We start from the raw sequence: 25,933 nt of genomic DNA on the forward strand, positions 1-25,933 counted from the left end.
GGAACCTCTATTTAAAACTGATAGGTCAGAAGCACAGATAACAACCCAGACTTTCAATTGGCATCTGAAGTTGGGAAGGGGCAATCTCATGGGACTGAGCCCTTAACCTGTGCCATCTGATGCTATCTCCAGATAGATAGTGCCAGAATTGAGGACACTCAATTGTAGGACACCCAGCTGGTGTCACAGAATTGCTTGGTGTGGGGAAAACCCCTGTACGTCTGGTGTCAGAAGTGCTGTGAGTGTGGTAGTAGTGTGAGAGTAAGGGAGAAACATGGGAGAAGTGTAGGTTTTCTTTACTGAGACTTAAAAGCTGAGACTTCAAATCATCTTTGGGTGCTTTACTTTTTAAATATAAAATCTACCCACACAAATCTTTTTAAAGCTAAATATTTTATTTTATTTTTCTTCCTACAGTTGTTTGAACCATTATGAAAATCAGATGATCTGGATTAGTTTTAGCCAGGCAAGAATGGAGCTTTTTAAATGTCCTTTGAAAAGAGCTTACTGACTATGTTGGCTTGGGCTACAAAAATCAGGCTTATGTTGGGATAAAATACCTGACTGTAAGGTTCTTGAGCTCTATCTTGTTTCCCATCGTGTCTCCAGAGTCTGGAACCTCACAGGCAATTTATAAATATTTGTACAATAAAAAGCTTAATCTTACAAAGATTCAGCAAGTGAGTGGGGTAGAGGGTAATGTGTAATAGAAGGGAAAATGTATCAGAGTAGGAAGGACAACAATTAGGGACAACTTCACCAAGATGAATCAGTCAATATGAATTGGAGTTTCTTTCTGGTCCTTTTCAGGTTCAGTGATGGAATGAAAAATAAATGTTCTTTCTCTCTTGCTTGGCACATTTCTCTCTCTCCACTAACTGCTACTCCCTTCATTATCTAAAATGAATAAAATTACCCAACTTGGAGAAGGTTCCAGATCATCAAAGACTAGGCTGTGTTAAGGGTCTGATGTTAGGGAACTTTTCAGTAGGCTCAGGGATACTGCAGCTCCCGTTGGTGGGGAAGAGAAGATGAGAAGGCAAATGAAGGTAGGTATAGATGTACTTGTCCAGACCAAGCAGAGGCAGAAATATTTTTACCTTTGATGAACCTTATTTGTTAAGACAGATCAATCTAAGTGACAACCTCTTTTTTTTGTTTTTGGTGAGGAAGATTAACCCTGAGCTAACATCTGTTGCCAATCCTCCTCTTTTTGCTGAGGAAGATTGGCCCTGGGCTAAATCCATGCCAATCTTCCTCTACTTTATATGTGGGATGCCTGCCACAGCGTGGCCTGACAAGCGGTGCATAGGTCCGCACCCGGGATCCGAACCTGTGAATCCTGGGTCACTGGAGTGGAGCATGCGTACTTTACCACACCACTGGGCCAGCCCCTAAGTGGCAATCTCTTAATTTCCTAACTCATCTCTTTAGTGTTGTCTCTTTTGCATCTCTGTGAATACAGAGACGACAATAGCCATTATCACAAGGGCACATATTTTAAGTTATTTTTCCAGTGGCAATGGCTCTTTGTTTAAATCAGTGCAGAGGACATATATGCTCATTTTATAGGATCTGAAGCATAATTTTTACTGTTTCCATTTATTATAGAAGTTTTAAGTCATTATAATTTTTACTTTTATGACATACGCTCTCTTATATATGGGTTTTTTGATGTCAAGGCCTCCTTCCAGGACAAAATCTCCTATTATGACATATGGGAAAATATGATCTGCTCTGTAATGTTGTATTTTATGTTCAATTTCCAAGGGCAGAATATGGTGAAAGACGTCTGGATAATTCAAATCAAAAGAAAAAGAAATTAATTGGGACTCAACTTAGATAATTGCTTTTGTTCTTTCTTCTACTTAGTAAACATATTACAGTTGTATACTATTTCCTAATTATTTTCCAGTGTTTAGCCCCAGCCAGAAATGTGGGAAAGAAAAGGTCAACAATCTTTAGGGTGATTTAAATGCTCGAAGTCATGGTTCTCAAAGTTAATATGTATAAAAGTCACCCAGGAAGCCTATGAAATTGTAGATTCCCAAGCCTCATCTCCAGAGATTTAAAGTCAAGAATTCTAGGATGTGACCTGGGAAAATGTATTTTAATAAACAGCCCAGTTGATTCTGATGCAGGTGGTCTTAGGCCACATACTGGGAAACTCTAGCTTAAGAGAATATGAATACTTACGTAGCCTATGAACCACAAGCAGAAAGCAGGAGAGATCCATTCTCTGGCATGGATTCCACAGTCAATCCATATGGCGTTTTTGGCTGTTTGTTCTTTTCTAGAAACCTGCTCAAAGAAAATCAAAAACAATAACAAGAAGCCTCAGGACATTAACATCCATTTATATAGTGCTTATTCTTTAATCCTTTCAATGAATCTATGAAATACGCATTATTCTCTGCATTCCTTTGGGAATTAAAAACTGGTGTGACTAGAGGATACTACCTAAGGTCACATAGCTGGTGAGAGTTGGAACTGAGATTTGAAGGCAGGACTCTTAATTTAAAGCTCTTTTTATTCCCCCACAGTTACCTAGTCATACCAGGGCTGCGTATGGAAATGTAGAAGTAGAGACCAGAGAACTAGTACTTTAGGCCATATCTTCACACTTCAGTTAGAATTAAATGGGTATGTGTTGGGTGGGCAGCTTTCTGTGTCAAGTGTGGAACAGGGAAAGGCTTGGGAAAGGAAAGCCAGTGGTGCCAAAGATAAACTTAGACTTCCTCACCATTTTCCCTAGCCTGCACACTATGTGCAGGCTACTTCTCCATTACACACAAAAAGAAACACTCATCTAACTTTTCACCAACTTGTTACCAACAGATCAGGGAACAAAGGCCTTGTTCTGACGCAGAGTAGGGGGGGCTAGTGCAAGCTGCCAACTCTCTGGAATAAGAACTCCCAACCTTTCCTCAATAATAGCGTTTGATGTCTTCAGAAGAATTCTCAATACACCTCCAAACAAAATGAATCATAGTTCATTTACTTTTAAGAATTAGTTATAACACAATTTTAGGGAATGGAGGGAAGGGAGAAGAGTGTTGTAAAATCAAGCAAATCTTGCGGGGTTGAAATTCCCAAATGACAAAAAGAGAAAGTGATATTTTTAGATTACCATCTACTTCACTCAGGGAAGTTTTCTCCTAACTAGCCTGGAGCTAGTGATATCCAATCAGAAAGCAAGTGAGAAAGTCAAATTTTGGCTGCAAAGGGTCAAACTGTACAAAGAGGAGAACTACCTGGCTGATTTAATCTACTCAATTTTAAAGAAACTCTTGAGTTTTCTGGACTAGATGCTTTACTCCACCTTCTGTGCAACTATGCTGAGCAAACTCTTTTGGTACAGGTCCTGACACTGGTAAGATGGAGGTACCCCAGAGAGTCACATTACGTGCACATCCCTGATCAAGTAAGAGTGGGACTAAAGCATGCAGGAAGCATGCTTTTCCAACATGTACATCTAGGTCCAGAAACACAAGTTCCAAAGAGTACATACAACACGGCTGAAAACAAATATCATGGGTGGGTATGCCCTGATCACATGGATCCAAACTAATTGACTGACTCAGCCACCAGGACCACCCAATGTTTTGTATGTCTGCCTTGAGTTGGCAAATTCTTATTAGAACAGATTAAAACCCAGAAATCCTGACTCAAAATCTTATCTTTGGGTGACAGAAGAGGCTCACCTTTTGCAATTTAGAGAATGTTGGGAAACTATGTGTAAATTAAATGTTACTAAACCAAATGTATTTTTCCAACAATTAGATTTTTTCCAGAGAGTTTTGTTTCTTTTCTTTCTTTTCTTTTTTTTTTTTTTTTTAGGGGAGAGAGTGATAAAAAATAGAACTGCAGAATTAGAAATTAACAGGCAAGAATTAGTATGGTTTCCTGGCTCCCCAAAATTCTTCCTGTGGCCATATTCATTGACCTTTACTAAGGCCTATTATTCAGCTGAAAATAAATAACCAAACACACAGTGATTGGAGCAGAAGCAATCATATCAGACTACTGCGAAGGACGCCAGCATTACCCTGGTTCCTATCCTTCCCTGTTTAGTTGTTCAGCTCTTTGTTTGGTTCTCAAAACTGCATCAGTGTCAGTGTTTGTCCAATAACAGATTCCTCTCCTTTTATTTCTTTTACCTAAGTAAGCCAGTAAGAGGCAGTGGTGGTGGTGGTGGTGGTGGTGATATAAATAAAACAAGGACTTGAAAAATAATCCAGACCACTCCCCTCATTTTGTGGAGGTAGGCAATGAAGCTCAGGAAGGTTAAATGGCTTATCTATGTCACGTAAACAGAGATAGAGTTGATTCTAAAAGTGGGGTTTCCACTCAGACAAACACTGCATTAATAAAAGAAAAAAATTTAAAGGTAATAACCAATCCCTAAATAGCTAGATAATAAAGTTGAGGAACTCTTGAAACACAAATATTCTAGAACTCAAAGAAAAAAATCCAAGTTATAACAAGCATTGCTGAGAATTAACACATCCCCCAAAGTTGAAAGATCAATGACTCCCCCCACAATATACCTTTAAAACATAAAGTGGGTACTTCTCATATGAGGATCCAATGTGGATTTTTTCAAGCATATGATACTGCCCAGTTACAAGTTCTATCCAAGAATAGATCTATCAAAACAGAAACCAGCTGTCAGTCACAGAGCAAGTTCAAAGCATTTCCCTGACCAAAAAAAGAAGCAGACGACTTCTTCAAGGGAAGATCCCTCTAAAACCTTTGTATGTGGAAAGAATGAGGAACTAAAACACTTGGAACAGGGTGTTTCTTCTGCTGTTTAGGAAAATCAATAAAATTAAAGTTTTGAAAAGTATCAAGGTTTAGAGAAAGAGTGGAAAAGCACTAAGAAATTTATGACATGGTAGGAAAAGTTAATCTTTAAAGTATGTCTCCTGGAAGTTATTTTTAAAGGCTCATTACATTGATTCCCTGCCTCTGTGTATGAAATTCTGTTTACCACTTATTCAAGAGTTCACTTTTATATGGGACTTTTTTTTTTTAAATATTCACTTTTCGAGAGTAACCTAAGGAAGCCCTAGGCACTGTCTTTGCACAGGATAAATGGCAGTGCCATTATTTTCCACTAGAAATCTGTGCACTCACAAGATCTGTGAAATGATGAGAGGCAAAGGTGAGGGAATCCGGATAAAAAAAATTCTCTTCTCCTCTGAGAAGGAGTTTGGTTCTGGACTCTCTCCTGGTTGGGAATCTAATGGTGTTTGTGAGTCTGTCATGATTATGGTAGAAAGAAAAACAAATAAAAATTCTGGGTCTGAAATCAGTCATGTATTAATGTAGACCAGCTTCTCAGGGGCAATACTTAAATTTTTATACCTTCTGAAATGGGAATGACCAACCTTTGGCCTTATTTCTGGGAATGTTTCTAGAGGTAATTTCAAATAGTACTCCCAGCAGATGGGCACTGGAGCACCACTTACCCTTGGGTCCTCTTGAAGTAGCATAACTAGAGTGATTGGTATGTGTGAGTGGTTGTCCTGTGCTAGGAATTAAGATGCTTCTGGAAGGTCTACCTGCCACCAAATACCGATGCTGTCAGTGTCTGAGGTGTTGGAAAATTAGCCATCAGGGATTTCCTCATTGGGCCTCTGTTTACTGTGTTACTCTTGTAAGGCATGAATACAGCTGAGAGAACTATTACATTAAGCTATTTTGTGTTACAGCATTGATGGTTCAGTAGATTTCATCCAGTGGGGTAGGGTGTGCTGTATGAAGGCAGCTTTACAGAAAACTTGATTCATTTAACAATCTAATCTGGGGTAACGAAGGTAACATTCTTCGAAAACTCTGTTCTTTTGCCGTTTGTATTAAGAACTGTTCTTTGGCCATTTGTTTTTCTCTCTACAGTGGATTACTTAAAATTTCCTGTGAAAGTCAGTAACAAAAGAACCCCTTCTGCCTACCAGGTGACCTTGTGGTGAAGGCTGGAGGAGAGATCAGTGCTGAAGGAGAAGGAAGGACTTGGTGGAATTTCCTAAGAGCAAGATTGTCGTGGTTCCTATGAACCTCTTAGAAAGGATTGGGAGTAGGAGCAAGGAGAAGTCTAAAATATTTTCTGGAATGTCATTGTTATGAATTGTATCGTGTTCCCTGCAAAATTCATATGTTGAAGTCCTAATCCCTCGTACTACCATAGAATGTGACTGTATTTGGAGATAGGGCCTTTAAAGAGGTGATTAAGTTAAAATGAGGCTGTTAGTGTGGGCCCTAAACCAACCTCACTGGTGCCCTTATAAGAAGTGGAGATTAGGAGATACAGAGAGACACCAGGGATGTGCACACTCAGACAAGAGGCCATGTGAGGACACAGTGAGATGGCAGCCATCTGCAAGTCAAGCAGAGATGCTTCAGGAGAAACCAACTCTGCTGACACCTTGATTTGGACTTTCAGCCTCCAGAACTGTGAGAGAATACATTTCTGTGGTCTAAGCTACCCAGTCTGTGGTACTGTGTTACGGCAGCCTAATACAGTGCATGGCAAACTAATACAGTCAGGTAATTTTTTTTTCCTCCCATGCCTTTTCAACTCTTTCCTGGGGATAGGGTAAGAAAAAATAACCTTTTTGAAGAAAATCATTAAAATATATTTTAAAATACTTCTGTTTAAGGCATTCTCCTCTTCCCATGGAACTCAACACAGTAATGACATATTTACCTACTCCATTTTGCAAATCATGCCTACCTAGCCTCTCAACTCTGGGCATCAAGTTTTACTATGCAGGGCTGATGATGGATGCTGGAGGGAGGCCGTCTAGGCACAATAGACAGAGGCAAGGTAAGAGAGATAATGGAAGGGGCTGCAATTTTAAGGTCCCCATCAATCAGCCAGCCACATTGATCCTAAAAGCAGACTGAGTTCTGGTTTAACTAACTGGAAAGGAACAGATGCTTTTGAAGATCAAATAGAAAATTGATTCCTATTACTTAAGTCTCAGATGTCTTAAAAACATGAATATGGTCCTTAACAGTTTCTGGGCACCTAGTCAAAGATGATAAAAACATTTATATTAAGCAATAAAGCAGCATACTCCTATGAAAGAATAAAAGGTGTCAAGGAATTTTTATTACTTGAAGTATACTGTATAACAAAGAACGTCCTACAAGGGGTTTACCCTTTCAACTAACAAATATGGGGAAATGGCTCTTAGTTATTCTGTGAAAGCTTACTGAGGTCAACTGAACATTGACATCTTGCTCAGGTTCCCTCTAGAAAAACTGGAACCTGTAAGTACTGATAGAAAACATCAATTTCCTAAAGATTAAAAGAGAGGCATTATTATTATCATTATTATTATGAGTTTAAATAAGTTCCTTCTAAGGGGAATAAAATGCACTTATTTATAGTGTACTAACTATAAGTGAATAAATTCCTTAATTTAGTGAGATAATGTGGCAATTATTCAGCAAGAGTATAATCAGAGTAATGGTCCAAAGAGACATGATTAATTGGACTGTTAATTTTTTTGCGGCAGTTTCAACAAAAAGGCCCTATTTTTAATTTCCTGTTGTTCTTTACCATGCAGGGTTACTCCTAGCAGTTAGAGATACTCTTAGCTGTAGACAAACAGCCTGCTCAGAGGCAGTTTACCAGATATGATGCAATCTTCCTAGGCAAGATATCGACCAAAGGGTGAATTACCACCGTATGATCAACCTAATTGTGATTGTTTTTACCCTCTCCCACCAATTATGATTCTTTAATAATTTCCCATGATTGAAATGGCGATGCTGATTAAGCGAAAATAGTAGTCTTGGAGAAATGTGACAGCTTACTTCATTTAGCGAGTGATACTGTTCGTAGTATGAGGAGGAGGCCCGGGGGTTGACTGTGTCGTTGGAAGTCTGCTGTCGGATAAGCTCTTCCACATCTCCCACCAAGACACTAGGTGATGAAACAGAGGGCGAGCTGGTTTCCAAACAGGGCTCCGATTATCCCGCATGGCTCATTGCAGGTACGACAGGTGAGCATGGGGAATAATCACTAAGAAATCTAACAAGCAAAAGTTCATCGACGTGAAAACAACACCACCTAACATTGCAGGAAGCTGAAATTCACAAACCCTCTTCTTGGTGGAGTCTATATGAGCAGTGAAGAGACAGTAGCTTGTGTGTGCTCTGTTTTCAGGGCCTCCAAAAACTCACCCTTTCTCCACCATTATCCACATTTCTTGACTGTGATTCATCAGTGTCTTTTATGTGAACATATAGGTTAACAGACAACTTTCTTCAATCCAGAGTAACACTGTATTATTCTGGTTTCAGTTAAGGACCAAGGAGAAGCAGAAAGTCTTTCTTTTTTGTTTTTTATTGTGACAACCGTTGACCTATACCAGATGTTCTGCATAGACAAAGATTATCAAATCTCTAGAGAGATAGAAGCACAGCAAAAGGGAAGTTATGGGAAAGGCATCTTGTTTAATGTCTCTTGAGAATTGCCACGCTGTTAACTAGGTAAACTTTTTAACTAAATTAAGCTGTCCGATCACCTGGGATGAACAATTTGAAAGTTAGCTATCATTTTTATATCATTTTACTATTTTTTAGGCCAATGGATAAAAGCCTAGGCTTTGACATCAGATAAGTCTGAGTTCAACTGCTCTCTCTGCCATGTTCCAGCTGGTTGACCTTGAGAAATTCCTTTGTAAGTATGAAAAATTTTTTCACCTGCCTAATGAGGGTAGTATTTTCCTCACAGGGTTAAATAAGGATTAAATGAAGCAGTGTATAGAAAGGCTCAGCACAGATCCTGGAAGGCAGTGAACACCTATAACACATTATTAGTAACTATCATAGTGTATTATCCAAAGGTTGCACATTGATACCCAGAAGAGAGAATGGCCTCTAGGAAGTGCTAGGGCAGCAGGAGGAAGACTAGCACTTGGGCAATGGATACAGAAAGGATATGTTGGACAGGACAACTGAAAGGAAGAGAGCGTGGACTCTGCACAGAAAGTGCCTCAATAACAATTTTTAGTTTAGGGCTGGACATTCAGGAATGTTCACTGACCTTGTAATGGAAGCGAAATCCCCTTCTGCAGCTGCTTTTTCAAGAGATAATACAAAGCCTACTATGGTGAGTGACAATTTTGTTCCCCTAGCCTGGGCACAGTGTAGAGGAACTATAAGAAGGAAGGAATTAGGAGGAAATATAAGAGGCTCCACAGATCATTGAATCTAAGAGTCATTTTCAGATAGGGAACCAAGGTCATGAGAGGTTAAACCACTTGTCCAATGTCACAGAAGTATCCACTTGGGCTCCATCACCAGTCCATGTCAGAGATTTCCAGGTTGCCGTGTTTAATGTTAAGTATTTATTTTTCCAGGAAGCAATTATACCATCTGCTAGTAAAATGCATCCTACGTGCTTATAATAGCTACTCAATAAATATTGAATGATGCCTACCTGAATGGAATTCTGCTCTCATTTAAATGGGTTTTCACATTGCTTACATCAGATGCATTCACAAAAAAATGGACTTCGTTTTTCTTGGCAATAAATTCAGCCATTACTGGCTGCCAGAGAACAATCTGCAGTTTCAAGGGGAGAAATTGATGAAACAAAAACAGTTGTTCCTATCATTCATATCTGTAGCTAAAGCCATAAAAGTGTGTCTATAAGGGAAATGAAAAAGGCAATTCCCGGCCACTGGTCCCCGTTCACACACATGGCAGTATAAACATTTATTTTGCAGGGAGCTTGTTTTCTTCTTGGTAACCCCAGTTGCCAAAGAGGACCTGGAATATAGGGGGCATTCAATAAATATTTGGTGACACAAGAATGAATGAGTGAATGAATATACTTACGACCCAACTGTAAAACTGGATGTGTATGTCAGATGTTTAAAAGAGAAATGAAATTTTGTCTAGGAGGAAAGTTGGTTAAATGTTGATTTTCTTTAATAAAAATTCCATGTCTTTGATATTATCATCATGTCAGTGTTCCTTTTCTTTGTTATAATTATGAACCTTGGGCAATGCCTTCCAATAATATTTACATTTTTTTTCTACTTTACGGCACTTTTTCAAAGCACTCATTTCCTTTGACCATTATAATTACACTTTGTTGTAGACTAGACAGATGTTATTATTTCGTTGTTCAGATGAAGAGATTAAGGCCCATAGCTAACTTGTCTAAAATCACACATCTAGGAAGTAGCAGAACAAGAACTAAATTCTAAATCCGTGATGCTTCCTTCTTCTGGTGGTATTTCCTCTGTCCATGGTGGCCATGAAAAGGCACCTCTCAGCTTTTCTGTTGGAAGGAGCATAGTTGACTGACCTTCTCATTTGCTGCCCCTCTTGATCCACCAGAGGCTGAATCTGTGCTGCCCCAGGGCTGCAGGCAGCCGATGACTGAGCACTGTGGGCATATTATTGCAGGCCCTTTCCGGAGAGATATGAGTTTTCTCTTACAGGTGACTTTGGTTTAAGGATTGGTCTAGTCAAACCTTCATTGGAACTGCCCTGCAGTCTAAAGGTTCTCCATGCACAATTTTCTTTTCTGCACAGGTGTCAGAGCTACATCATGGTTTGAAAGTGCTCCCTGCCACTTCCAGCTCCCTCCTCTTCATCCTTCACAAGCACTCCCCTTAACAAATCTCTCTCTTGAATCTTTAACCTGGTTTTGATGTCTGCTTCTTGGAGAACGATAGCAAGCAAACATGGAGCCCTCAGTTGTCTACCATGATATTTTGTAACTCTTGTCAGTTTTCTACACCTTAGACATTCTGGAGAGATGAGTCCCAGGCAGGAAAATTTTCCCTTATGTTTTTAATGCCTACTCTTTGGTTAAGAACCATTGTTTTATAAGCAAATTTCCATTGGACTTCTGTTATCGTAACATTTTTGTAAGTACACACTTTCAATCCCAAGGACCTACGTGCAACTGGCTGAAAAGCCAATAGAGCAAATGAAGAAGGTTTGATTTTGGGAACCAGCAAAATCTTGTGATTATGGGAAGAGGGAGAAGGCTATGAGAAGAGGGGTTTATACTAGCTATATATATCAGACAACATAGAAGAGAGAGCATGGCACACAATACTTACACAAAATGAAACCAATATAAAGATAAATGAGGAAGAAATTACCTCATATGTTGTAGTAAGATTCTGCAGGATTTCAGCTTGCCGAGAGGTCCTAGGAAGAGCAGATAAAACCTGGCCACTGGGAAAGAATAAAACAGGATTTTGATGTTAAATAAAAAGTGGAAATGAGATAAATTATACTGAGAAGGGCTTCTAGGTAATCGTAAAAGGAAAACAAACCTAAAATGTTAAAAGGAAAGAGGATCTTGCTACAGACTAAGTGTTAAAAAGAGAACATATACTCTTTCATTCTTTCTGCTCCTAAGCAATTGCAAAATCAACAGCTCTCTTGAATGGCAGTCAGTTTGCAGAGTACTTCTTTCTTCTCTCGTAAGTGTGTGTGTGTTTTAATTTTAAAAATTAAATATATGAAGCATAAGGAAATATTTATGCAAACACTAGCTTATTATATAATAAAATGAATACCTAGGAACCCATTACCCCACTTAAGAAATCCAACTCTACTAGTGTCATTGAAGCTCCTTGTGGGCTCCTCCCCGCTCTGGCCCCTGTCACATCCCCAAAGGTACCCACTACCTCAAATTCTCACTTTTGTTCATTACCTTGCTTTTCTTTACAGTATGGATTCTTAAACGCATGTATGAATGCTTGCATGTGTGGATTCTTAAAATATCCTTATATTTGCTTGATTTAACTCTATAAAAATGGTATACTATGTGTACTCTCCTGTATCTTGTTTTCTCACTCAACATTGTATTTTCAAGATTATCATCTATGTTGAAGTATCTAGCCATAGTTCACAGGTGCAAGAATTTGTCTACAAGTGGAATTGCTACTTCTTGGGGGGTATGCACAATTTTAGTTTCATAGAATAATGTCAAATTATTTCTCAAACTTTCTGTACCAGTAGTAGAAAAGAATTCCTATAGCTCCTCCTTGCTAACACTTGATGCCTTCTGACTTTTTAACTTTTCCAATCTAATGATTGTGAAATGGAACCTTCTTGTGATTTTAAATTTCTGACTTACCAATGAAGTACAGTTGTTTACATTCAATTATTTTCTGTGACAATCAACTAGTATAATTTCTTTCTATAGTCTAGATACTAATCCTTTGTCAATTATATGTATTGAAAATATCTTCTACCAGTTTGTATTTTCTCTTTCTTTATGACATATTTCATCCATCATTTCCTTCTAGGTTTGTGCTTTTTTTGTGTATTAAGAACTCTTTCCCAATCCCCAGGTCATAAAGATATTCTCCTATATTTCTTTTGACTTTCTCATTTAAGTTTTTAATCCATTACAAAATTGTGTGCAGAGTAAAGAAGGAATTGAGTTTCTTTTTTTCTTCTAAGCATCATTTATTAATAGTTAATACTTTCCCCGGGGATCAGCTATGCCAATTCTGTCATAGATAAGTTTTCACACTCTTTGGCAGAGACCATGCTGGTTCATCACACCATTTCCTCTTCCCGCGCACACAGAAAAACTACATTTCCCAGCCTTCCGTGTGATTGTGTTGAGACCAGGTGCCTGAGTTCTGACAACAGGAATGTGAGTGGGAGTGGTGTGCTGCAGTTAAGAGCAGATGGGGGTTTTCACGTGCATATGTTCTCTCTCTTCCTGTGGCTGGAAGCAAAGAACTCCAAGATGTGCATTTGCAAAATGGAAGCAGCCCAGATCTCTTAAGTCGGAGGAGAGCACCAGGGAGAGCCCTGTGACCTCCATCAATTGGTGATATGAGTGAGAAATAAACTTTTGTTGTGGCAAGTAAAGCTATTTCATGGTGTGTTAGGCGTTATAGCATAATCAAGGATTACCCTCACTAACACAGTGTGGTCTGTTTCTCACTCTCTATTATGTTCCATTGGTTTATTGGTCTACTTTTGTGCAAATACCACTCATCTTTGTGATGGTAGCTTCATATGAAATCTTAACATCCTGTAGAACAAGCTCCTGCTTTCCTTCTCCCTTGCCTAGTTCTGTTTTAAGATCCTCTTGGTTTGATTCTTTGCTTTTCCACATAAATTTAAAAAATCAGTTTGTCATGTTCCGTGAAAAAACTTTGGGTTTTGATTAGAATTATATCGAATCCATAGATAAATAATTTGGGGAGAGCTGACAACCTCATGATTCTGAGTCTCCTTATCAGTAAATACAGTAGATTTTCCTATTGGTTGAGGCCTTCTTTACTTTTGTGTGTGTGTGTGTGTGAGGAAGATCAGCCCTGAGCTAACATCCATGCTAATCCTCTGCTTTTTGCTGAGGAAGGCCGGCTCTGAGCTAACATCTATTGCCAATCCTCCTGTTTTTTTCCCCCAAAGCCCCAGTGGATAGTTGTATGTCATAGTTGCACATCCTTCTAATTGCTGTACGTGGGACCCGGCCTCAGCATGGCCGGAGAAGCGGTGCGTCGGTGCGCGCCCGGATCCGTACCCAGGCCGCCAGCAGCGGAGCGCGAGCACTTAACCGCTAAGCCATGGGGCCGGCCCTAGGCCTTCTTTAATAGCCTTCAAAAAAGTTTTATACTTTTGTCCATAAAAATGTTGCACATTTTTTATTATATTTATTCTGGCAAATTTGTTTTTTCTTTTGTAAAAGGTAACTTTTAATATTCCATTTCTTATTTCTTTCTTGCCGAGGTATAGAAATGAAATTGATTTTTAGATATTGATTTTCTATCCAGCTCCCTTGATAATTTTGATCATTTTAATGTAGATATTTTGGGGTTTTTTCTTTGCAAACAATCATTACAACCGCACATACTAATTTTTGCTTCTTTCATTTCAATGCTTATAGAGTTTTTTTTCCCTTGTCTTACTATATTGGCTAGGATCTGCAGTACAGTGTTGAATAGAAGTAGAAATAAAATGTATAATTCATAATTTTTAAGGAAAATGTTCTAATTTTCCCCATTAGCATGCTTGTTGTAGGGTTTTGGTAGGTGACTTTTATCAGGTTAAAGAAGTTTCTTTCTAATCTCTGCTATGAGTTTTTATCACCAATGGGTGTGGATCTTTATCACATGTTTTTATGGGATGAGCATAAGTGTTTTCTGGTTTAATCTCTTAATGTGGCAAATTACATTAACACATTTTTTTCTTTAAGTTGACATTTGGTTTAATTTGTTTTCTCACCTTTGCTTTATCCTATTTTCCTCTCTTGCAGTGCTTGCTAGGGCCATGAGCCATGCTGAGTGACACTTGCAAAGCCAAGGCAATAGATTAGTGTGAATCAACATGGATCCACTTTATTTTCATATGCCACTTAATCAGATAGGAAAGAATTTCTTAGTAAATTTCCGGTCTCCATCCATTTTTGCAAGCGAGGGAGATTTGCATAAAGAGAGAAAGGAAACAGTGATATGATGGATTGCAGGTATATGTGGAATCTGTTAACAAAATGGCAATGGCTTTATCAGGTTTCCAGCAGACCTCCAAGTAACTGCACAAGACTATTTTATTTAAATTAAAATTAAGCTATACTGGTGATGATGGGGTTCAGAGCAAGCTGCCCCAAGATGTGCCACTTCGACATGTGGAATATTTTGGGCTGAAGGCAATCAAAACTCTGCGGGCTCCAGAGAAACTTCTACCTCTCTCTTGAGGAATTTAAATTAAGGGCCTTGCCTATAGAGAGAGTAATTACCAGAAATAACCTTTTTATGACCTATCTGTATGATAGGACAAGCATCTAATTACTGAACATCTGCTCTTTTTATCATCCTGTGAATTACCCTCCTCCCGTCTGAAGCCCCAAGCCCCTATCCCATTCCTTGGCTCAAGATGGCATAAATACCTCACTTTACCTTTCTGTCTCTGAACTTCTCATGTACGTAGGGTTCCTGTTTGTACAAAATGAATTAAATTTGATTTTCTCCTACTAATCTGTCTCATGTCAATTTAATTCCTAGACCAGCCAGAAGAACCTAGAGGGTAGAGGAAAATTTCTTCCTCCCCTACAGTGACATATGCCAGAAGGGAGCCCATGTTTTAACTTAAAGAGATTTTTCTTTTATTTTTGAACAAATTTACTTCTCTTGAAATGGGAGGATAAATATTTTTTAAATCAGAAAGAAAATGTTTTGATCTTTCTTTATTTGAAACTAAACTTAGACTTTGCTTCCAGCCAAGATGGAGAAACAGGGACCAGGTTTACGCTCCTGACCAAAACAACTAAAAAACTGGAATACATATATATATATATTCTTAAGTGCATTGTCATATATATATATACACACATATATATATATACACACATATATATATACACATATATATATACACATATATATACACACATATATATATATATACACATATACACACATATATATATGACAATGCACTTAAGAAATTGGACATCAGCAACACGATGACTAAATACATTGTATCCTGGAACAGAAAAGGACATTAGTGGAAAAACTGGTGGAATCCAAATAAAGTTTGGAGTTTAGTTAAAGTCTGGAGTGTGCCAACGTAGGTTTCTTTAGTTTTGACAAATATGCCATGGTAGTGTTAGATTATAACATTAGGGGAAACTGAGCAAAGGGTATACAGGAACTCTCTGTAATATCTTTGCAACTTTCCTATAAATCTAAAAATATTCCAAATAAAAATTTTATTTAAAGACCCACACGTACCAAGAGCTCTGGAAGCACAAAAGACGTTATGATAATTTCTCTTGTCATCTTGGCAAAGGCTTCAGGGAAGAGATAACTGGGTGAGTAAGAGTATGTAAAAGCACATGGTGGGAGACAAAAGAGCATGGCTGGGGAAATGGCAAGCTGCTCATTGTTGCCAAATGTAGGATACAGGTGGTTAGGGCAAGAAAAGAGTGGTAGCTAAACAGAAAAGAGTTTGCAAACTTATGTTAGTCTTCCCCTAGAGAAGATTTTGAAGGCATGCTGAGAAATTTGATCTTTATCTTGTAGGCAGTTAAGAATTAGATAAGTGACATCATTTGACTAGTGATTTATAAGAATAACTTTGATAGTAGGATGGAGGATGGTTTTATTTTGGAAAGCATGATTAAAAGATTATAAACTCTGGAAATAAGCCTATGGAGACTCATTATCAAAAGAGGGAAAGAGTGGCTCACAGCAACAATAGACTAGGAAATTTTACATCAATCTCTGGTACAGTTTTAGAATCAACTATTCAACCAGTGCTTAAGGGTATATGTTCAAGGCTATGTATTGCAGGATTATTCATAGTAACAATAACTGGAAACCATATGAATGCTTATCAGTAACAGAATTGTTGAATGTTGGTGGGGTCTCCACATTCTAGAATATTTTGTAGCCATTATAAAGAATGAGTTAGGTTTATAATAGTTAACTTGAGGGAGATTCACATGATGTATTAAGCAAGAGAAGCAAGAAGCAAGTGTAGAACTCTGTGAAATATTATCCCATTTTTGTAAAAAAATAAATTAGAAAGAAAAAGGAAAATTATATGTGTTAAAAACAGGGGAAAGTTATGAATAAATAAACAACACATTATTAACATTGATTTGGTGGGCAGGGAATGGGCGGGTAGGTGGGAAGGACTGGGTAGGTGAGGGGAGCAGAGAGCAAATAACATTGTTTTTAAAAGAAAAGTCTCTATAGTTCCAATAGGAGATACGATATTCGACTAATGTAAAATTATACACAGATATATATAAATGTATAGAGAAATGCGTGAAAGAATTATCACCAAAATGTTAATGATGTTTTCTCAGGGTGATGAAATTTCAGTGTTTTTCTCCCAAATTTTATGCTTTTCTACATTATTTACTTTTTTAACCAAAAAGAATTCTTATTTTATTTAATCAGGGAAAAAATTATTTAAAAAAGCTACTCTGAGTGTGAAAAAGCCACTATTAAGCTTCTCGTAATGCTGATGACCCTCTCACCAGCACATTCTCTATTGTTTTCAAATGTCCTTTGAGCCCAACAGTGGAACATAGTCACCCATTTTCTAGCCTTTCGTAGCACTTTCATTCTAGCATGTCCTATTCTAGGAATTCTTTGATTCCTTTTTTCACCATCTGCCACAATAGTTCTAATATTTCCAGTTCACTTAGTGTAGGCCATTGTTTTTTCCAAGCTTCCAAAAATCATCCTAGAAGCAATTAGCACCATCTCCCAAGGATCTAAGTAGAATGTCAAATCCTGTATCACGGGCCAGTGCACTTTCTTAGGGATATAGTCTCTTCCTTTTATTAACATCCTCGGAACTTCCACAGCCAGATTATGTCATGACTTAACCCCAGCTATTGGTTTGGAGCCCAGGAGAGGAGGTGGGAGTAGATCTTGAGGGCTAATAGTAGGAGAATGACAATACAGAACTGAGCTCCCAAATAGCAATGGGGGCAATGAGATCACTATACAATAGAAGCCTGGTGGCAGTGCTTAGCCACCAGTAACAAGTTGGGTACAATTATTGTAATAAGCAGCAAGATAAGAGTGGCAGCTAGAGGGACATGACCCTCAGAAAGCTATAGAGTTAGTTAAGAGAACACAGAGTTCTTAGGGGCAAGATTTATGGGCAGCCACCAAAGGTGTTGCTCCATCTTTACAATCAAAATAGATCAAGGACGGATAATAAGAGGGGCTAAGGACAGCTATCCCAATCAAAAGTCACAATCCATTGCCCAGTTTCCAGACCTGAGCCAGTTCTTAGACCCAAAATCTCTTGCCTAAAGGAGGAGTCAGGTCCCCACAAGGAAAAGCCATGCAGCAGTATAGAAAGGGTATATGATCATGACTTCCTCAGTCTTTTCCCAAAGGGACCTATGGTAATTAATTCAGGTACTCTGCGCACTGGGGAAGGGGGAATACTCAAGCATTTTCAGGTCTTTTGGATGCAGGGTCCAAGCTGACATTGAAACCTGGAGATCTGGAGTCCTAGCCTAAGTCCAGCTCATAGTGGGTGCACTGGGTCCATGGATCCCCCCATGATCCTTTCCATGGTCCCCAGATGTATAATTGAAATGGACATACTGGGTAGTTGGCAGAACCCCCACATTTGTTCCTTGCCTGTAAAGTAAGAGCTATCATAGCGGGAAAAGCCAAAAGGTGAAACTGTCCACCCCCCAGCCAAGACAGCAAAATTAAAAAAAAAAAAAAAATCATCCTGGAGGGGAAATGGCAGATATTAGTATCACCCTTAAAGACCTAAAGATGCAAGGATGATGGTTCCCATAAAATCCAGTTTTAATTCACTAGTCTGGTTTCCACAAAAACCAGATGGATACCAGAGGATGACAGTAGACCATGAAACTCAACCAACTGGGAGTCCCGATTGCAGCCACTGTACTGGCAATTCATGGTCCAACAGCATAGGCTCCTACTCACCAAGATTGATTGAGCTACTCCTGCTGCCAAATGTCTAACTTGCCAGAGACCAAAACTGAGGCCTTTAATTGGCACCATTCTTCCAGGAGACCAAGCAACCACTTGGCAACAAATTGACCCCTTGCACTCTAGGTCTGGGTCTGCTTCTCCCGCCTGCAAGGCCTCAGCCAGCGTCACCATATAGGGCTTACATAGTGTTTAATCCACTGACACAGGATCTCATGTAACATTGTATCAGATCAAGGGATCCACTTTACAACAAGGGAGGTGCAGAGATGGGCACATAACCATGAGATCCACATATCACACTACCCAGAGCTGATGGCCTGACACAGCAATTACAATGGGCTGTTGAAGGATCAGCTGAGGTATTAGTTTGAAAAGGGGCAACCCCCCTCAGAAGAGTACAGTGTGCACTTTAAATCAATAATCATTATACGGTGCTATGTCCCTTCTACGTAGACGACATAGTTGGAAGACAGGAACCAAGTTGGAGTGGCTCCATTTACCACCATTCTGAGTGATGCACTTGGGGAATTTGTACTTTCAATCTACAACATGGGCTCTGTAAGTTTAAAAGTTCTGGTTCCCAGGGGCCGGCCCCGTGGCTTAGCGGTTAAGTGCGCGCTCTCCGCTACTGGTGGCCCAGGTTCGGATCCCAGGCGCGCACCGACGCACCACTTCTCCGGCCATGCTGAGGCCGCGTCCCACATACAGCAACTAGAAGGATGTGCAACTATGACATACAACTATCTACTGGGGCTTTGGGGAGAAAAAAGGAGGAGGATTGGCAATAGATGTTAGCTCAGAGCCAGTCTTCCTCAGCAAAAAGAGGATTAAAATGGATGTTAGCTCAGGGATGATCTTCCTCACAAAGAAAAAAAAAAAAGTTCTGTTTCCCAGAGGAGAAATGCTTCCACAAGTGGCATAGCCAGAGTCTTATTAAACTGAAAGCTGTTGCTGTTACGCAGTCATTTCAGTCTCCTCGTGCCAAGAGATCATGAGGAGAGGAGTTAGGCTGGAAGGGGTAATTAGCTTTGATCATCAGGAAGATATTGAGGGCTGTACTCACACAGTGAAGGTGGCAGGGAAGACTATGTTTGGCATGCAAGTGATAAACTTAGGCATTCTGTGATACTCCCTTGTCCAACTTTGATATATATGAACAAGTGCAGCAGCCATGGCTCAAGAGGGCATGGTGACGGGGGGTCAGACTCTGAGGGCTGATGGTTTGGGTCATCTCACCAGGTAAGCCACCTAGACCAGCATAGGTGCTGGTGAGGGGAAAACAATGTATGGTAGAGAAGGGGAATGATGAATATTAGTTAGCTTCTCAAGACTAGCCGTACTTGTACGGGCTCTAGTTAATCCTAGTACTGTTCCTTCTGTATGTTTCCTTCAGGAAAAGAGACCAATCAAATCCCAGAGGAGCTGCTCCCAAAGCTTATTTTATGAAGCAGATTGATCTGAGTGGCACAGGGGTGGACTATAGCAGATGCCGTGTTGTGCTGCCCAGAGCCCCATCCAGGAATGAACTCTTGTTTCCCTAGCTCCTGGCAGCGTTGGCAGCTCCCAGCTGAGTCCCTTTCCAGGACTTTCCCTCGACTGAAGAGGGCCATTTTGCCATGATCGTGCCCCCTTGCAGGTAAGTCCACATCCAGTGACTAATTACTAAGGGTTATAAAGGCATACCCCCTTGCTCCAATTTGGAACAACTCTGCGAGGACAACTCAGCTTCAGGGTTCCCTGCAGGCGTAGCTGAGGCCTCTGTCGGGACTGCACCACAGTTCAATTCCTCCTCTGCCCAATTCTCCTTCACTCATTCCTCCACAAATTTTGATCCTGAGATCACTTTCCAGTAAACTTCCTACATGCAAATCTCTATCTCAGAGTCTCCTTCCTGGGGAAACTAACCCACAACAGATCCAAATGCCTACTGTGTGAGATAAAACATGGAAAGTGCAATATGAGTGGTATAAATACTCTGCAACAAGAAAACAAAGTCAGAAGTCATTTTTGGCTAGGGTAGCCAGAGAATGGAGACACTTTGCTGGACTTCTGGGATATTAGGATTTGATAGGTGAAAGGGAAATGAATGGCATAAGACTAAGATAGGTAGAATTTTGATGAGTGAATTGGAGATGAAATGGCATCAGTGCTGGTGCAGAAGTGGAAAAACAAAATCAGAGCTTAAGGAATGGCAAGTAGTCTGGGTGGGCAGGAACGTGGAGCTTATGTTGGGATGTACTAGGAAACAAAGCCAGGATGAATGGGCATGCTAGGACCTGATCATTGAAGGTCTTAAATACTGGGGTAGGACTGTGGCTCTTATTTACAAGGTGATTAGGCACCATTTTGGGAATTTGAGCACAAGAGTGGCAAACTCAAAGCTTTCTTTTGATGTGAAGTATAAAGAAGTGGGGATTTGTATAACTAAATCATTATAATTTTAGAGTGAACTTCCTAACAAGTTAAGTCAACAATGAAGTGGGATGCCTTACCAAGCAATGAGTTCTCCAGTTATTCAAACAAAGCCTAAATCTCAATTCCATGTAAAGGAAGTCTGTGTTGACTAGAAGATAAGACACTTGGGATATTTTTCTAATGTAGTAAACGAGGGGAAAGCACCAAAGTTAATTAACAGAAGGAGAAAGAAAGAAAATGTAAAGGTAAAAAATGTGTTCTCCAAATGGACCTCTTTCTTAAGGAGAAAAATTTTAAGGAAATACAGAAAACAAGTTAGGAAATGTGGAGGAGTAAAATTATGAGGGTAAAAATTTGCCATAAAATATATTGATATGTCCGAGTTCAAATTGTGCTGAGCTGGACTCTTCCCATCTCGAGTTTGACCAAAGTGCTAACACAATAGAATCAGGCAACCGGATGAGGGTCAGTCAGATCACCTTATGTCAAATTTACAGTTTTTGAAAATTAGTTTCATGACTCCGTGGCCCCTTACTTAGAGAGAGGCTATGAAAAGTGTTCAGAGTGGAGAGAGGGAGAGGATTTGTGAAGATATTTCTTTGGAGCAAGTTGGTGCAATTCTGTCAGTCCCCACTCTCCCAAAGGGGATGAAGTCTTGGGGTGTTACTTCCTTCATCTCAACCTAGTAGGGAGGACTTCCAAGGGATAGTGTGAGAGTCTTAACATGTATCCTCAAGTTTAGAGATGCCAGGAGTGGCGCCTAGCTTGCTCCTGGGAAAGCTACACCTGCGCATGGCTGGTCTCCAATTGGCTGGATAGTCATTAAAATCAAAAGAAAACGCTTCATGTTGCATATGCGTATAACTCAGATGCCATCCAATAGCGCCACCTACAGGAGTGGAAAGATCTCAGCAACAAGAACCTGGAGGTGATTCCAAGATTCCTAGCGGTGAGGGATGGAGTCACAGATGACCACCTAGAAGGAGATGCCTCTTTCCTGGTCTGGAGAATTTCCCCGCAAGGGAATCTCAAAAATCTCTAAGAAGTTAAAACCCAAGAAAAGGATTAATGAGAAAGAGTCAGGAATGTGTATGGAGAGGGGTGAGGGGTTGTTTTCCTATAAATAAAGATTGAGACATTTGAATATACCTTGGTTGGAGCTGACATTCTAGTTTCTGAATTGAGATTGTTTGCATTTTAACATGACCAAAGGACTATCAGTTACTTAGAAGTGGGCTAAAAAGCCATGAGTTTTCTAACTTTTCATGCAAGGGCAGGGGAAGCTTACCCCATCACACAGAATGTAATGAAACAATGGGGGATGAAAACTAAAGATCTGTTTTGATCATATCTCTGAAGTGATGCAGGTACAGTATTTAAGCAATAACCATTTGAAAAAAAACAGGCTTGCACCAAAAACAGAGAGAAAAATACAAGCACAGTGAAGTAATAGGTCACTTTACACAAAAAGTAAACTGAGGCTCAAAGAGGATGAGTAACTTGTTCAAGGCTGCATGACTAATAAATAGCAGATCTGAGGTTGCACCTCACCTCCCCAGATCCTGAGCTTTTAATGCCTAGGCAACACTTCTTATGTTGCGTCCTCTCTAAGAACACAATTATGCTCATCAAGGTCGTCCCCATCTATTGTTTACAGGAGGTGGTTCGTACTTGCCATAGTTCTGAAAGATGATTTTTGAATTTAAAAAGCTGGTGAGATGCCTCTGAACAATGGAACATAGCCCAAGGCTGCAATTTTATTTTATGCATTACAGCATTTTAAGGCCACTGGTACCCTGTTCTTTAAGATGAAAATAATATATCAGTGGGAGCTAAGTGAAAGAGAATAAACTGGTCTCCAGGCGGCAGATAGTATATGAAGTCAATAGAGGGAACACTTCCTGTGGTCTATCAATAATTCAGAAGCCCTCTATCCTCAATCCTCCTCCACTGTTCAATTCCTTTTCTTTCTTTTCTTCCTACTTTTCCTCACTTCCTTTTTCCAAATAAATAGTCTTGGCTGACAGGCTGCACTTAGGTAATCCCAGCACAGGACAATTAATGACTCTGTTTACAAGATTTTTGCTAGTATTTTATTTTTATCCTTTATAGTGTTTGCCCTGAAAAGCAAGTGAATATGGAGACGTGTTTTGGTTTTTTTGGCTGCCTTTCTCTTTGGCATATGGTATTTATGCCTTTAAAACTTTTTTGTTCCCGTTCCAGGGCATTTCACTGATGAGATTTATCAAGATGCACCTACAAATCAGCCTCTAAGAGATTGCCTGAATACAAAGTGTTATTAGGAAAACGCAGCAAGAAAACAATAACAAAGAACAGCTTTAGGAAAAAGCCAGACCGTTATCTCTTTTTGGGAGGGTTTATATGCTTGCTCCCAGAAATAATTCATCAAAGTCTGTCGCTGTGAATGAAATTAGATTTCCCTTTCAGCTTCAGTAATAAGCCATTCCTGGAAAAGCAGCCCTCAGAAACATTTGGTAAAAAAATTATTTTTACTCACAGAAAGAAGAGTTTGTAATGTTGTTTCTAGTGGAAGTATGGGACCGAGGAATCAGATATGCTTTTGCCCGCAAAGCTGCAGTTCCCTCTCCCCCAGGACATAGGGACTATCACAATATACACCAAGTATTAAAATATTTTCAATATGATAGTGTTTGGTTAAAATATAGTTATATTCTCATTCCTGTTTTCAAGCATAGGTATCAATCCGTCTTCAAAGTATGTGCTGAAGCCAAAAATAGCAAGAAAAGCCATGCATGAGGGAATTTTCTCAATCATTTATTCACTATTTTCTTTCTGTGTATTCCCTTTATCTGTGTAATATTGAGTCCCCCTAAACTGTTATATGCTTACTCATTTTGAAGCGACATGGTAAAGCATTTGCATATCTCACTAATGGTTGTCTCATCAAGGAGTTTAGTTCACCATGTGATTCAGATGGTGGTCTGTGGGTGAGCCCACCAAGCTCTGCCATAGCCAGCTGTGACGACGCTTGTCCTGGGCTGGTGCGGGGGCCACGTTTAGACCTGCCACAGGTGAGGACCGTGATACTGGACCTCCAGCCCGGCCTTTCTTCCAGACTGCATTTCACACTGACTGTCTTCTCCGCAAACTTGCTGTGACTAAATCTGATCTCCCTTCAAATGGGCTCTTTTCCTAATTTCTAGATTTTTTAGAAGGAATGCTGTGCAGCGAAGAGTTGAAAGGAGACAAAAATGGGTGAATGTACTTGTTACGTGTTGTTTGATTTGGGGCAAATGATTTATTCTTCCAGAGGCTCAGTTTCCTCCTCTGTAACATGTCGATCAAGATTCCAGAACGTAGGATTGCAGGCATTTAATGAGGTAACATTTCCAAGCATCTAGCCCAGTGCATGGGACAACACAGGTGCTAAATAACCAGGCATTTCCTCCCATTCCCTCCCAGTGAATGACGCTGCCTCTGTCTGCAATACCCAGGTTGGACCGGTTGATAATCAGTTTTCCTTCTTCCCTCTTCCTTACCCTTAATTAAAGCCAATCAACAAGTTATGGGATATTAGAACTGACAAGGACCTTAGAAACCACAGTCATCTGATTTCTTAATAAAACATAGAGACATAAGTCACCAATTACTCTAGCAATTTGACTCCTATGTCAATTCCATAACAATCATTATTTGGTGATGGAATTTGTTGCTTCACACTTGACGATCATATTGAACAAAAAAGAACAACTATAGTTAGTTTAATGATGATGTGCAAACAGCTCTAGGCTCACAAGTCAAGCTCTATTTTCTTAAGTGCTGTCCTATGGCTCTTTATGACTTAGAAAAGTTTTTTTGGTAGAATTTTCCCTGTCCCTGGTATGTCCTCTTCTCTCCTTGCCTTTCACTAATGTGGGGAGAGGAATTTGTCTCAGAGATAATTAGAGAAGAAAAGGATCATAGAAGCAAAACAAAGGAAAAAAATAAGATAATTCCAGAGGAAACAATGTCAATTTTTAACAGCCTAGAAATTGAGTAATCAATTACAATATTACACTTAGCCTGGAATATTCATACTGTGTATTATGTATGCTAGAGCATGAGTTCATTTGAGATCTTCTAAGTGGTTTATATTAGAAAATCCTAAGGGAATCACTCTACTAAGCAAAATAAGAATTAGATATGCTCATGTATGTGTTCTTTAAACACAACTATTCTTCCTTTCGTGTTCTATGCTGATTACTCACCCACAGCCCAAACCTCCTATTTGATACATTTACCCTCTTCTCTCTCCTATGTTCTATGTATAAGAGGAAAATAAATTATCCATAGTTAACATATTTTATACGTTAAGACAAGAAAAACATAAGTCATGTGATATGGTAGGGTGTAAATAATTATTTTTATGAAAGATTCTATTTCTTTAATCTCCATAGCCACTGACTATACATATTATTCAGGGTTCTCTCAGTAATAAATCTAAAGCCAGAAAAGAAAGAAAGACTCTAAATCTAATGAGATCCTTATTATACTGAAATCTACTATTTGTCAGGGCAACATGGAAAGCTTCTGAAAGAGCTGACCTTCAAACTTTAACATTTTGCTCCCCAGGTCAGTGCCCTGACTGGATTCCATGCGGGGCACACAAGTGGGGAGAGTGGCCCGCCACCACTTAGGATTCTATTGGGTTACCTCTGAAATGCGAAGACATGCTGCTCACAGAAGAGGATGATGGCTACAAGGACTCCGAAACTATAAAGCTTCATCCCAACAGCGATTAGCTGTAAAACAAAATTCTCTGAAGAGAAAGGGCCCTGTAGCTGGTTACATCAGAGCCTTCTTTACACACTAGTTAAAATGTAATGGCATGTTCCCTCTCGTTTCTGTGATCAATCGATTTAACTTCCATTTCCACCCCCAAAAAGCAAGTAGTATGAGAGTTGTTCTTAGTTTAGATGGTCTAGAAAATATTTAACTCCTCAGAGAAGATGAGGCCAAGAATAAAAGGATAGAAATGTAGCAGGAACGTGTCTGGTTTGTTGAGGAACCATAGCCATAGAGTGTTGACTAGTGGATCATGACCT

General features: G+C 39.5%; 1 protein-coding gene across 1 annotated transcript in view; it reads right to left on the bottom strand.

Moving 5' to 3' along the window:
* Positions 1-25,615, bottom strand: part of CPB2 (carboxypeptidase B2) — a 47,863-nt gene extending 22,248 nt beyond the window's left edge. Inside the window, exons 1-6 of the mRNA XM_004433645.3 lie at positions 25,542-25,615; positions 11,142-11,217; positions 9,458-9,582; positions 7,828-7,936; positions 4,551-4,649; positions 2,197-2,301 (exon numbers count right to left, since the gene is read on the bottom strand). Of these exons, the coding sequence (XP_004433702.1) occupies positions 2,197-2,301; positions 4,551-4,649; positions 7,828-7,936; positions 9,458-9,582; positions 11,142-11,217; positions 25,542-25,615 (588 nt within the window). The remainder of the gene's footprint in view (positions 1-2,196; positions 2,302-4,550; positions 4,650-7,827; positions 7,937-9,457; positions 9,583-11,141; positions 11,218-25,541) is intronic.
* Positions 25,616-25,933: the final 318 nt, after the last annotated feature.

The sequence above is a fragment of the Ceratotherium simum genome, chromosome 10 (genome assembly GCF_057802395.1).
Source record: "Ceratotherium simum simum isolate JZ-2026a chromosome 10, ASM5780239v1, whole genome shotgun sequence".
NCBI lineage: Eukaryota > Metazoa > Chordata > Mammalia > Perissodactyla > Rhinocerotidae > Ceratotherium > Ceratotherium simum.